Here is a 14,180-nt window from a genome sequence, read left to right as displayed (position 1 = left end):
TTAGGAATTTTCCTTGCTAGCCCGTGGACTCTACGGTTAATCACGACTAGGTCCTTGCAACCTTGTTTAGCTCATAGAATCTATGTTTTAGCTATGTTTTAATTCGTTCAAGTTGCGTTAGATTCAGAACAACATAAATTACATGTTAGTGGTGATGTTTGCCCTCATGCATGTTTTTGAAAATAAATTTGATATTAAATTGATTAATGCCTAATAAACTCGTGTCTTCTCTAAATAAAAGTTACTCAGAGTTATACACCGCTTTTCATAATAAACATCAATTTGATTAATGCCTCATTCATATCCTTTTCTAAACAAGAACCAATTAAATTATATATCAGTTTTTCATAAACTAAAGTTAATTTGATTAATGCTTATCTAAATAATTCTTCCAATTAAAAGCTAATTAGAGATATACCTCGGCTTTTCATAAATTAAATTCAATTTTATTAATGTCTATTCAACTTGCCTTCTAAGTAAAATCTACATAGGTTATATCTTGAATTTTCATAATTAAATGTTAATTTGGCTAATGTAAATACAAATGTGTTTTTAATATAATCTGTTTAGTTGAACTCGAAATATAAAGTTATATGCTTAAATGCTTCTACATGCTTCTTATAAACTCAAATGTTAATTTACATAAATTGTACTTAAATATTTATAAATAAAATTGGACTAAGTTTTACATCGTCTTTTCTTATGAAAATATAAATATGATTTGGTTAATTCTAACTAAGGATATTTCTCTGAGATATCTTTACATTATTTTTCTCAACTAAAATAAATGCAGCATGTAGCTCTTGTCTTTTCTTTTATAATTCAAATCTCTCGATAGCTTTATCTTTTCAACCATAGTTCCGTTTTAAGCGTTTCTTGCGTTCCTATAATCCTAGAATCGAGCCCTATCCTTTAATACTAAAGCCTTTCTTTTGTTTTGGTGTTGTTCTTAGTTGTATTTTTTTGTTTGCTTGTATGTTTGTGCCGGTGTTTGCTTCGAGTAGAAGGATCACTGTTCGGAAGATTTGAAGAGTAAGAGTTTCAAAACAGCAAGAGCTGATATGAGTAAATTTTTGTTGGAAAAAGGCAAGTGTGACCTTGTGCTTTTGTCCCAATAACTGTATTTAATCACTATTGCATATGCTTGCATTTAATTGGATGGGTCCTATTAAGGTTTGCCTAGTTTTTCTATAATCATTCCTTCTCAACCTGGGTTAATCTTTCTGTTGGGTAGCTATGCTTAGCCGCTATACTTGGGTTATGGTGATTTTAATGAACTCAATGATTAAACTTATTCATGCTATACCTTTTGTTAATACAAGATCACAATGCTTAATTGGAACATGGAGAACCACCCAGGAAAACAGTGCAACCACAAGAACTATCATGGCTCTGGTCTTGGCTAATTAATTAGAAACTCTAGATCGAAGTGGTCTCACCGAAAGGGCAACAAGGGTGACGGTAGATGGGGTATAGACCTGTCCTCTTGGGAAGTCTTTATTTGTTTTTCTTTACGTGATACTGTTGCTGTTATTCACTAATGATGTCACTATATGTATAAAACTTGATCCTGGCATACATATAGGTAGCACTTGGTTTTGTTTTAAAACCGGGTGTGACATTGACTACAAAGGGGAACAACTGCTTTCTCCAACTATAATGCCTATGCGTTTGTTTTTTTAACCCATGTGGATGTTAGGATTTTCCTTCTTTTTATCCTGACCAAAGCACACTCGTGTACCCGCCAAATATTTTGCATGCCTACCTGTGAATGAAAGCCTACATATTCAGCCCTATACTTGTGGCAGCATTCATGATCAGTGTAGGCCTGTGTATTCTAAGCATCCCACATATTTTCATGGCTACCGTAATCCCGTGAGGCATGAGCTGCGAGAAGGTGCACTGCGTTGTTGATTGGTCATGGTGCTTCAATAAATAGGTGTGCCCCCAAGGCCTTTGCTCATCGGCTCTTCATCTTACATGCATGGTTAGTGGTTGTGCTAGGCGACCTACTTGGTTCTGCGCCCCGTGAGAGGTGAGCTCATAACTTTCGCATGTTGTTTATAGGTTACCATCATTGCTTGTGGTCATTGCTTACCATTTTTAGTTCTGTTGGTAAGTGTCTATAGGAGGATGGCTGGTCAAGCGAACGGAGCAGGCAACTTCGATGTTGTGCCACCTCTGCAGCAGCCAAGCTTCATTGATCCATATGATCTATACGACATGGAAGAAGCGGATGAGGATGAAACAGAGGAGCTAAAGAAATCTGTGTTCGCTTGGCTGCAAGACCATGGTCACACTCATGTGCATCACCATGGTTGCTTTGTCTGCCCTTTCTACCATCTTGCTCACCGGGTTTGGGGTATTCGTGACATCGTGCAGCATGCGTCTGGCATTGGTCGCTCGGGTCGTGTTACCCTGGACTTGAGGGCTGGGCATCGCATTGGGGGACTATCTCCACAGCGATGCACATTTTGCTGCATTCCATGTTGCCGCAGGTATGCTAGAATATGCTTATACCATATCCATATCCATGACCATGTCCGTTGTCTCCTCGTTGCCATGTCGTGTTCGATGCATTGCATCTGCGTGTTGTGACACTTTCGTGTAATAGAGATGACTAGTTTGTATCATTTGGATTAGTGGTTTTAGCTTGACGGTGCCTGGTGATAGTGCACCAGTTTAGTATTTAAAATTTGTATGGTTTCGTTGTTGTGTGGGTGTGCGCCTGTGCCACTGTACGAGTGTGGATCTGTGGGATGTATCATGTATCTGTACTTAAGACTGTGATCTAATAAGAACGGTCATGGTTTGTTCATTACTATTTCAGAATAGAGGAACTTACGTTGTGTATCTTCTTATATAAGCTGGTAGTCCTCTATACTCTACTACTTGTTTAAGGCACAAAAGAAATCTCCTATTGTTCGCTACCTCTGCTCTCTTCCCCGCATCTTTCCAATCTCCACCGCCGCCCGACGAGTTGCTCGTCCTCAATGCCCAAATCCACCAGCATGGCTCAAAGCCAGACAAGCTTCTCAGAGCACACCAACACACTCTTCTCCATGGCACAAGACCTCTCCCAGGAGTTCGGCGCCTACATCATCGTCGTCACGTTCTCCCCCACTGGCGAGCCCAAAGCCTATGGAGCACCCACCGCCGACTCTATCCTCTGCACCTACCTCCCCGAGATCCATAGCTTGCCATCTCCAACTTATTCTAAAACAGCGGGGGAGGTCACAGCTAGGGTTGATAGAATGATGTAAGAGGCGGAGGAGACCACTTTCCTGGCTGAGGCGGAAAGGGCGCATTAGGCTGCTGCATGGTCGAAGATCTTGGCGGCTCAGATGAGCGCGGGGAAACAGAACTGGTGGGAGGTGGACGTGGAAGCTCTCAGGGTGGACGAGCTGCCAGTGTTTGTGAGGGCGTTGGAGGTTCTAAGGACAGACGTCCAACGCCACCTCGACGCAATGGAATCATCCCGGAAGGAGAATATGCAGCCTTATGTTAGTGCTCTCACTGCAAGATAAATTATGAAGATGTTATGTGAACTTTTATGCTACCTTAATCCTTTTGTAATCCATGTAAGAAAGATTTCTATGTTCTTCTTATGCATTATATTAGCATCAATCACACGTATGATCCATTCTCAAAAAATTGAATGGGCCGAACTAACATTTGCGATCCTTTATTGGGAAAGAGATGCTTGGTCTGAATTTTGGCATGGTGAGCAGGGATTTTCTTGCTTTTAAGAGAGATCCAAATAGGATCACATTATTTGTTAATAATCATCACACATTGATTTTCAACCTATCAAAAAGATGATGAACTATTCCAATTACATTCTCATTAAATGAAAAATAAAATTCGATCCATCTTGGTTTCTTGGGGCATATGAGTAGGAGAATGACCCATTGGGAATTAAATGAGGGAATAGCATAAATTGGTTTCAAGTAACCATGCCTACATGAGAACCAAGGAAGTCCGGCTGTATGGATGTGGAGGATGTGACATTACGCGGTGCTGGAACGTGGACGGTTGCCACGTTAATGCTCGGGTATAAATTAGAATTCATTACAATATTGGGGAAAATATGTACAGACGTATGATCCATTATAGGAAAAGTGAATAGGACGGACCAAAATGTTCAATCCTTTGTTGGAAAAATAGTTTGAATTTTGGCAAGGTGAGTAAGGATTTCCTTGATTTTGAGACAGAGCCAAATATGATTACATTATTTATTAATGTTCGTCTCATATTGATTTTCAACCTTTAAAAAAACCAGTGCACTATTCCAACTACAATCACATTAAATGAAACATAAAATTTGATCCATCTTGGCCTCTCGAGCTATGTGATTAGGAGAACCACCCTTTGGAAAATAAATGAGGGAAGAACAGAAATTGGTTTCAAGTGCGAGTAACCATGTCTACATAGGAACCAAGGAAGAGAGGAAGGGTGAGGGAGAGGAAACAGAGAAAATAGAGCATGAAAATAGGGGATTGGTCTTCCATCCAAAGGAAACAGTCCACTGATCTTATAAACAAAAGATAACAGTATAGCAAAGATGGCTAGGGTTCCAACAAAATCTAAATTTACTAATTAACAATATAGCAAAGATAACATCATTGATCTTCCACCGGCACGGCTTGCTCACTCCATCCACCCCTCGTTCTGGGCCACGACGTGGTGATGGCTCCACTTCTTCTTGTTCTCGCCCCTCAAGGGCGCGGACGTTGCCATCCCCAGGATGTGGTCCTTGACCTCATTCATGATCGTCCACTGGTGCCTCTTGGCGGGGTAGACGGGGCACACGAAGGTGTTGTTAGCGTGGCAGAAGACGCACAGAGCGTCGCCCTAGGGGAAGGGCGTGCGGTAGCCGTGGCGACAATCGTTAGACGAGTTCGTCTCAGCCTAGAACTCGGAGTCGGAGTTGGAGTCGAACACATTAGCTGGAAGGGTCACTGTCAACGTAAACATCCGGGGCGGCGACAAGGGTGCGGGGGTGGAGGAAGCTGCCCCTACCACTGGAGGCGACGACGGGTTGAGGTTGGCGGTGTCGGAGTGGGATCCTGACGCAGAAGTGCCATCGTAGTGGGATGACTGCGCCATGTCAACGTAGTGCCGTAGCGCTCATCGAGAAGTGGCAGCCGGCGACACTGCGGGAGCGTGACGAGAAACCTCCACGGGAGCACGACGACAAGGAGGAGGCGCCGAAGGACCACTCGATGCGCGAGGGGGAGCCATTAGGGGAGAGGCGGTGTGACAGGGTGCTGAAGGAGGCGGGGGTCGAGGGGGAGACGAATCGCTTCATGGTGTCGATCGGGCTGCAGGGGTGAGGCGCGTGCATCGAGGATGAGATGGTAGTGGAACTGGCGATGATGCAATGGTGGGGAAAATGGTGATTAAATGAGGAGTTCCTCACCTTCCATGGGAAGTTGCACCAGCTTCCTTGTGAAGCTAAGGCAACCGGCGCCTCGAAGAACGTGCATGGGAACAGGAATCGGGATGGCAACCGCCGGAGGCCGCGACATTGAATAGTCAATCTAAATGCAATTAGTTATGATTCTTGGAAAATCTAGAAGGAAATTCCATTGCTGGAAAAGTAAATAGCTCGGACTAAAATAATCTAGAAGGAAATTCCATTGCTGGAAAAGTAAATAGCTCGGACTAAAATATTGTGAGCGAGGAGTTAGTTGAAAACATTTGAGTAGCGCAGTGGTGGAAAATTTTTGTTTGCTTGAAACCATGCGACAACAAAATTTTTGAGTGTTCGAAACCGTGCGACAACAAAATTTTTGCTCTCTTATTATGTGCGGGCTCCACCGTTACACGTGGCAACGCAATTTTTTTGCTCTCCCCACCTATCAAGGATTGCCTTGCCAAGTCTTGGCAAATAAGGCTAGTGGGTAAACTTGGGCAAGATAACCAAGCAGACCCAAAGTTTCATCCATGGTTTCATTTTTATTTGTTGATGTGGCACTCTTGGAAACAACAAAATGAAATCATGCAATGAGATTGGCAAAAGTGATAGTACATCATTGGCACAATATTCAGAAACATAAGGTAACATAACCAAAGTGACACTTGCAGAATACATCATCGGGAAAATGTTCAGAAACATAAGGCAATCCTATTGTTCTTTCACTCTAAGTACCATTAGCTACCAAAATGTAAGAGCACTATCCCAGCTCTAAACCATCTACTACTTAACTAGCCTTGCCACCAAGCATCAATCCCGCGACAACAACAAATAAAGCAAGCAGCATGTGCGCGAGTTTGACATTGTGCCTATAATTCCCAATTTACTTTAGCTCGGCAGTAGCCTTCTGAAGTTGCCACATTGTCTTAAGCTCATTCCTAATCTCTCTAAGCTGACTGTTAGCTTTTGCCATTTCTTCCTCCCACTTCTTTGCATCCTCTTCACCTTGCACCTTCTTCTTCATGAGCTTCAACAGAACACCAAAGGCCCTATCATCCAATTCTGGATCAACCCACATCATGTAACCGCATTGCTTCTTTTCATCATGCAAATTAAGCGCCCTTTACAAATCGCCGTTGACAATAGTAACATGAAACCATAGAACCAAAATCTCTATGAAGCAGGTAGCCATTACCTTTGGGCAGCAAGCAAACCGATGGCTAGGGTTGAGAAAGGTCCAAGAATTCTTCACCACAGCTTTCAACCCGTGATCACACTTATTTTCAGGATGCCAACGGGTAGTTCCCGGAAAGATGTCTCTGAGCAGTAGCTACCAACGGAAGAAGATGATGGAATACTTAAAATCTTCAAAAAGGTCATTGTAACTTGAAATTAAAGTTTAGTTTTGCACTTCATAAACTATAGCCTATCGACTTCTAACACCAATCGGAATGCAAACCTAAGGGTAGGATGAAATTGGAATCTAAATTCCCAATTCCAGATAATCCTCTTCCCTTTGATGAAAGGGGAAAGTAGCGGCACAAAATAGGAGACTGACCTGACCGTAACTCCTACTCCTACCTTCATTGCTAGGATGCGCCATTCCCACCGCCCTTTGCAGATCTGCGCACCGACGCCTCTAGGCTCAAGTCTTTGCCACAGTCAACAAGAGCGTGCCGGCGAGCCCCTTGCAGTGTACACCGTTGCAGATATACTTGTTGCTCTGGCCTACAACTGAGAAGTGAACCACACTTATTAGAACTATAATATAAATAGGCTGCCTTTTTCAAAAATTATAAACTACATCATGTTTAAGTGGTAGTGCTGACTCGTCAGAATCAAGAGCTCACAGGTTCAACCCCTGCTATGGACACTCTTAGCTTTTTAATTTTCTTCCTTTTTTCATCTCAGACTGAGTTGCGGGACCCTTCCAGATTTTATGACGAATTGGAACACCTTATTTCTCAACTCATGCTTGCATGGGGGACCCCTTTGATTTATGAGGTTTTTGCACACCTTATTTTTCAACAAATGCTTACATGTGGGATGTGAGATCCTGGTTGGTTTATTACGTTTTCGTGGACCTTATATCGTCACAAAACCACCATGTAACAGCGAGTGACGATTTCTTTTTGGCTAAAGTGGCAACTTTTATGATGTTTCGTAACATTGTCACTAAATTTGCTCGGATGTGAAAATTTATGACGTTTTTAGCCAGAAACATCATAGATCTCTGATGAGAACAAATGTGTCATAAAATTTTCGTCATATATCAACACATTTCTTGTAGTGACATACTAGTTACATAGTAATTATTTTCATAATACTTTTAATCCCAAAGCTCTAATTATATATGAAGTTTCATATATTTACTTAATTTTTACGACAATTATAACATCTTACTAGTACTTAATTGGAATTTTTTTTGAAGTCTTCGTATTAGACCTCCAAAGACGTGGTTAGAAAAAAATAAATTATATAAATTCTCACAAAAGTATAATCAAACGAAAATTCTCACCTTTATATCATTATTAAATATAACCTAAAATGACTCCCTAATCTTTATCCAAATTACCCACCGTGCCATTATAAAAAATAACACCCATAAACTTTTGAGTATCTAAATTGCCTTCGTCATCGAGATCTGAGTTCCGCCGGTGACACACGAACCGCCGCCAGTTGTCCATCCCCCCGAGGCCGATCTACTCGCCTCAACAGTCAACACACATACGCGACCTAGACATCGATGACCCAGGCCTCACCGCACTGCTTGCTCTCGCGGGACCTGGACGCCGAGAAATCGACGTGGACTGCACCGACATCGACATGGTCCATACCTCGCCGCCAGCTCTCGCGACTGGGAAGCCAGGTTCAGCTTTTCCTATCTACAGATCAAGTTTCACTTTAATTTGTGCATATATGCTGTGTGTTCGATGAGATTCCTTTAGGACCTTTCAGTATATACTCAACTATGGCTTAGATGATATTCCTGATGCTCACGACCTTTCAAAAACACAATGGCCGCGGTGGTTCTTGGCTTCTTGCACACCACATGTTTGATGAATTACTAGACATTTGGTGAACTTCTTTTCTTCATGTTTCAACTTTGTTATGTCTTAGTTAGTGAAAATGGACCAAGACAGAAAGAAGAAAGTGAGGACAACTAAAGAGGAAAGCAAGGTTGCCGTGGATAGAAAAATTCGATCCACTGTTCTTTACGAAAAGGGAAAAGGGACATATTCGACACTAGGCCTCCTGCAAGCCTTGTTTTTCCTTGCTTGCTCTACGAGGTATAGCACTGGATGCTAGTTCTTAGAACCGAAGGAAGGGGTTACCAGTGGCAGTGCCAAGTTGCCAACCCATATATATTTATAGATTAGCCCACATTCTCACAGCTTAACCACGCAGCTCATTTAACTATTTCCATCCACCTTGAGAGGTCGACCTTGAGATGGCCGACCTCACCCATGGTGCCGTGGACTCGCTGCTGGGCCTCCTGTCGACGGCGGTGAAGGACGAGGCGCGGCTTCTCGGGGGCGTGCACCGCGACGTGCAGTTTATCAAGGACGAGATGGACAGCATGAACGGCTTCCTGATGCACCTGACCAAGATGGAGGGCGACCACGACGACCAGCTCCGCGCGTGGATGAAGCAGGTCCGCGACATCGCCTACATCGCCGAGGACTGCATCGAGCTCTACCGCCGCGACCTTATGCCGGCGCATGGTGGCGGCGGCCTCCTTGCCCGCCTGCGCCTCCTGCCCGTCTACCTCCAGACGATACCAGCGCGCCACCGCCTCGCAAAGGAAATCAGCGAGCTCAAGGAACGCGTACGCGAGGTTGGCGAGAGGCGCCTGCGCTACGACGTCAAGGTCCCAGAAGCCGCCAGGAAGGAGGCCGTTAAGCAGCCTGGCCAGGACAAAGAAGAAGAGAAGAGGTTGGAGGATTTCCGATGTGCCCTGGAAGTCGCTGGCGCATCGATGCGTTCCTCCCTACCTGATGAGAAGGCAGAAAAGCTATTCAGCGATGTGATCAACAAGCTTCCCACTATTCTTGCATCTGACAAAGATGCCAAGAAGAACATAAGGGACGTTCTCGACAATTGTCGGGAGGATGGTGTCGAATTCGACATCATCGAAATGTTCCTATGTGCCCTGTCAAGGTATCCATATGCGACGCCGCATGATCTGGAGGACCTGGTGCAGAAGAAATTGAAGGCCGGACGCACCAAGGAAGAAATGATGATCTTCTGCTATAGCAAGCTGTCGACGCAGCAGAAGGGCTGCCTGCAGTACCTGACTGCTTTCCTTCAGGAAAGCAGTATCAGCAGGACGAGCATTGTCAGGCGATGGGTCGCTGAAGGCCTCATCGGAAGAGAACAAGGGACAACTCACGAAGAAGCAGGCGAGAGCTGCTTCCATGAGCTTCAGCTTCGATGCTTTGTTCGTCCCAAGGCCATTGGTGACTCCGGCACCGTCAAGAGCTGTATCATGGATAAGTCCGTCCGGGAGTTCATCATTAACATCTCCAAGAGCGAAAACTTTGTGTCTGACATGCCGAGTCACCTGGTTCGCCAGCTTCGAATCCGGGAGATAGTTCAAGGGCCACGACCGGAGAAACCACAAGCCGGCCGTTGGAGCTGCAACATTTGCAGCGGCGACGCTTCAGGAGAGCCACAGCCAGGGCCTGACTCTGATATCGTCGTGGCCAGCGATGGCGGCAGCACAGCTGCACAAGATCTCAAGGAGCCAATGGATAAACTTGTGGATTTCCTCAAAGAACTCCCTAAACTGTATCGGTTGAATGTTCTGGATCTGGGAGGTTGCAAAGGCGTGAGGAAGCGCCACCTGAAGAGCATCTGCAAGGTGGCCGTTTCGCTCAAGTACCTGTGCCTCCGGAAGACAGACATGTCCCGGCTGCCGGCGCGTCACATTGAGGCGCTCAGGCTGTTGGAGACACTGGACATTCGCGAGACCGAAGTGCCGCCCGCCGACACGAAGAACATCTTCCTGCCCCAGTTGAAGCATCTGCTCGCGGGCAGCCGCGACCGCAAGAAGTGCTCTCTCAACACCGTGCGGATGCCTCTCCAAATTGGAAGGATGCGAGAAATGGAGACGCTCTCCCATGTCCAAGTCTCGGATGATGGAGCCGAGCTGGCACATGTTTCCAAGCTGATGCAGTTAAGGAAGCTCGGTTTGGTCCTCCATGGGAATGACCATAAAGCTAACAGCCAAAGTTTGCTTCACGTAATTATAGAGCTGGCAAAATGCCTGCGCTCTTTGTCCATTTGGGTGAGCATTAGCAGTAGTGGAGTGTCTCTTGACATGTCCTATGGATCCACATTCCCAGCTTCCAGTATGGTCCTTGAGAACCTGGAGATCAAGGGACAGGTCAGCCTCCCATCCTGGATCCTGAACCTCGAGCAGCTCGCTAACCTCACTCTAATTGACACCCAGCTGAAAGACGGAGGCATACGAGAGCTTGGGAAGCTCCAAGGCTTGCGCAGCCTCAGGCTCGGTATCAACTCATACAGCGAGAAGTACCTCACCTTCCACCAGGGCCAGGATGAGTTCAAAGCTCTCAAGTTCCTCGTGGTCGAGGGCAATAATATCGCTCAGATCGTCTTTACCGGAGCCGGTGTAGCCCCGAGCCTCGAGAAGATCGTCTTGGATATGGCGGTCATGGATGACATCCCATTTTATGGACTCAAAGACCTTCAGATGCTGAAAGTGATCAAGCTGAGGCTCACCGGCGACTGCTCATACGAGATGCTCATGAAGTTGGAGGGAACCATTGCTGCACTCGAAAGGCGTCCTTCCTTCACGTACTCATTTGCGTTTCCAGACAAGGTGTTCGAAGGTGCAAAAACTGTTGTCTTCGATGCGGAGCAGTAAGTCAAAAAGGATGTCGTGCTGCATGTGTGTCTTTGTGCTTGCTTGTAATAATAAAAGGATGCATTCTGGGCTGCACACGCTAAAGTGCGCGTCTTACTAATAAGCTCGATGCATGCCTTGTGCGTCAACTCTGTCATGGTTTGCTTTGTGTTTACACGTGTAATGCAATGTACTGTGTCCTATCTATGTACATTTATAGCCATGTGTAATATATATGTGTGTGTACAATACATATGATCTGGGTCTCCAATTGATCGAATACATATGATCTGTACGCGGCTGATCGATTTGGGTCAGACAAGCATTGATTTTCTATTTTTTTCCCTTGCATTGGACCTCAATTAAGAAGGAAAAAGGGGTGCTAAGTTTTCTGTCTCTCCTTCCCCTTGCACCGCCCCTACTTTTTGCCAACTGCCTCTCTATACATAATGTCCCTTTGTTCTCCCTCTCATGATGCCGTCCCTGCTGCCCAAGCTGCTCATCATGAACGCCCTACCTGCAGCTTCAATTCCTCAACCAAGATGATTGGGGGAGATGGGCTGCAACAAGGAGAATAGGAAAGTGGCAGGAGAAAAAAGGCCATGGAAGTTACGGTTTTGGCTGGTAGTTGTGGTTTTGGATGCTGTTGTCTTAGCTCTCAATGTTTTAGAAGAGCGGTGACCAGAAATGAAAGTACCGTCTCACACTAAATGAAACATCCTCCAACTCAAAGACCAAGGAGGCCTAGGAATCCATTATTTGGAACATGGCAACAGATGTTATGGAATAAATACCTCCACCCCTAGTTGCTTTCACAAACACAGTGGAAAAATGGGGACTCACTTTTAGGCTAGCCTTATGAAGGTGAAGGAGGACTTTTTAATTTCCACTTCGGCACCTTCATAATTATAGGTGGATCATAAAATAGGTTCTGAGACGATAAATGGTTGGGAAACACAACCCTACTAGAGCATGTTATATAACATAGCCCAATACAAGCAGGTTACTATAGCAGACACTCTTTGGCCAGTCTCAGTGGGAGTTTCATAGAGAGTTTCATCAACATTAATTTCTATACCACATCAACAATTTTGCTAACTTGGTAAGGTCTTAAAGAGGAGAGAGAGGATGGAGTTTTATCCCCATGAAATCCAGCCGGCACAATTACCAAGTTTGCAGCCTAGGTAACAGTGCAATAAAACTGTGCATTGAGATTGGCCTTAGCACCTCACCCCCACTATCTCGGGGTGCAGAGATATCATGGGACACACGTTAGTACCATGTAATGATTTATTTCCACGCATTGCAAACATTTTGTTGAGTTAGGAATATAGGATGATTTTCGTGAATCCAAATAGACAGTTCTCAGTGAAATCACACTACCTGACCATGATCCATGCTGATGTCTCTAATTTAAATAAGCGAATATGGAAACTAAAAGCCCCATTGAAGATTAATATTTTCTTATGATATTTACGTAGAGGGTTAGTATTGACAAAAGACAACCTAGAGAAGCTCACCTGGCAAGGTAGCAAGACATGTTTGTCACAAGTATGAAATAATCGAACTTAGTTATCTATTGGCTTCGCACTTAGGCTATCTTACAGAAGTCAACTTCACAGGAATTAGTTTCAGTGGCATCTCAATATTTCGCACATATGGCCAAGGACCTGAGTATTTCACCTAGGCACTTGGGTGGCGGGCTAGTCTTCAGTTTAATAGCCAGTAGCGTGCATGTACTCGCTTTCTTCTTTTTGGATGTTTGTATTCTGGTCATACAGAGGCCGAAAATGTTTTTCTAAGGTTTGGTGTCATCTGATGTAAAAACCTTGGAAATTAATAATATTTCCCTTATAAAGAAAAGCACAGCCCCCTATACCATTCCCTTTTGTCCATTTCATTAGTTAATCCTCTGTGATTACCTGTAGGGAGAGTTGCTGTTCTGGAAGAACTCCTTGCAACTTGATATGCTGTACTTCTCTCTAGACAAGATATGGTATTGTTCTCCAAGTGACAGCACATAGGACTCCTATGCTTCAGCCAGTCACAGCCTAAACTAGCATCATAGACATCCAACTGGATCAACCGCCCTTATGTCAGTTTGAAATGTGTGTCCTTAAATCCTCCATTCCAATTTGGACACATACTTGTTACTCAATAACTTGAGCTGGTGGAGCAGGCAATGGTGTAGTACCCAACTTCTTTATTAATGTTGCACTCGCAAAGCTATTTAACATGGCTTGACTCTTGAATAGAGCTCTTAGTCTGATAGTATCTTCATGATGGACTTGGCTGGAAATTGCATTCAAGGATAGATGTAAAAGCTCCTGGGTGAAAGCATCTTCTTGATCAAGCTGAAGCAAGATGCCATCATTCAAATCCTGGTTGCTCAATTCCTCCACCAGTAAAGACACTACCTTAGCTCTGTCCACAGTTTTCTCCTGTATAGTTGCCAATAATGAAGCATTTTCCATCTTCATGGGCATTTGAGAGTACGCCGGCATGTTAATGTCATCTTTCAGCCCTTCTTTTAGGAGATCTGGGGGACAGCATCCCACCTTGTCATTCGTCATGGAGCTTCTTGTAAGATCAAAAAAACATGCAGTTCAGCAATTTTACAATAGCCTAACACAATACAACACCTAGATCAGGGAGGACAACAGGCATACAGCTCAAGAGACAGCCAAGACACAAGCCAGAAAGACGACCACCGATCATCGATGGGAGCCGCCACCGAACAATATACTCGCTGGATATGCCGCAGCCATTGCACCTCCACACCACCCCTCGGAGCTACGCCTCTCCATTATCACCCTCCATCTGAGGATCAGGCCAACGAAATGGGGACTAAAGGCGACGGGATGAGTGCAAACCAAAGCTCATCGAACA

The 14,180-nt window shown here is 44.6% G+C and overlaps 2 protein-coding genes across 2 annotated transcripts; both read left to right on the top strand.

Annotated features, from left to right (window-relative positions):
- Nucleotides 1–3,011: 3,011 nt before the first annotated feature.
- On the top strand, nt 3,012–3,527 carry LOC101765376. Its single transcript, XM_004980525.1, has 2 exons — nt 3,012–3,233; nt 3,345–3,527. Exons 1-2 carry the CDS (start codon nt 3,012–3,014, stop codon nt 3,525–3,527), a joined length of 405 nt encoding a protein of 134 aa, XP_004980582.1.
- A 5,301-nt stretch (nt 3,528–8,828) lies between these two features.
- LOC101772924 lies at nt 8,829–11,577 on the top strand. Its single transcript, XM_012848042.2, has 2 exons — nt 8,829–10,808; nt 10,875–11,577. The coding sequence occupies exons 1-2, from the start codon at nt 8,871–8,873 to the stop codon at nt 11,310–11,312; spliced, it is 2,376 nt and encodes a 791-aa protein (XP_012703496.1). The 5' UTR covers nt 8,829–8,870; the 3' UTR covers nt 11,313–11,577.
- The last annotated feature ends 2,603 nt before the right edge of the window (nt 11,578–14,180 follow it).

The sequence above is a fragment of the Setaria italica genome, chromosome VIII (assembly GCF_000263155.2).
Source record: "Setaria italica strain Yugu1 chromosome VIII, Setaria_italica_v2.0, whole genome shotgun sequence".
In the NCBI taxonomy this organism is placed as follows: domain Eukaryota; kingdom Viridiplantae; phylum Streptophyta; class Magnoliopsida; order Poales; family Poaceae; genus Setaria; species Setaria italica.
This window is presented reverse-complemented; position numbering and strand designations above follow the sequence as displayed.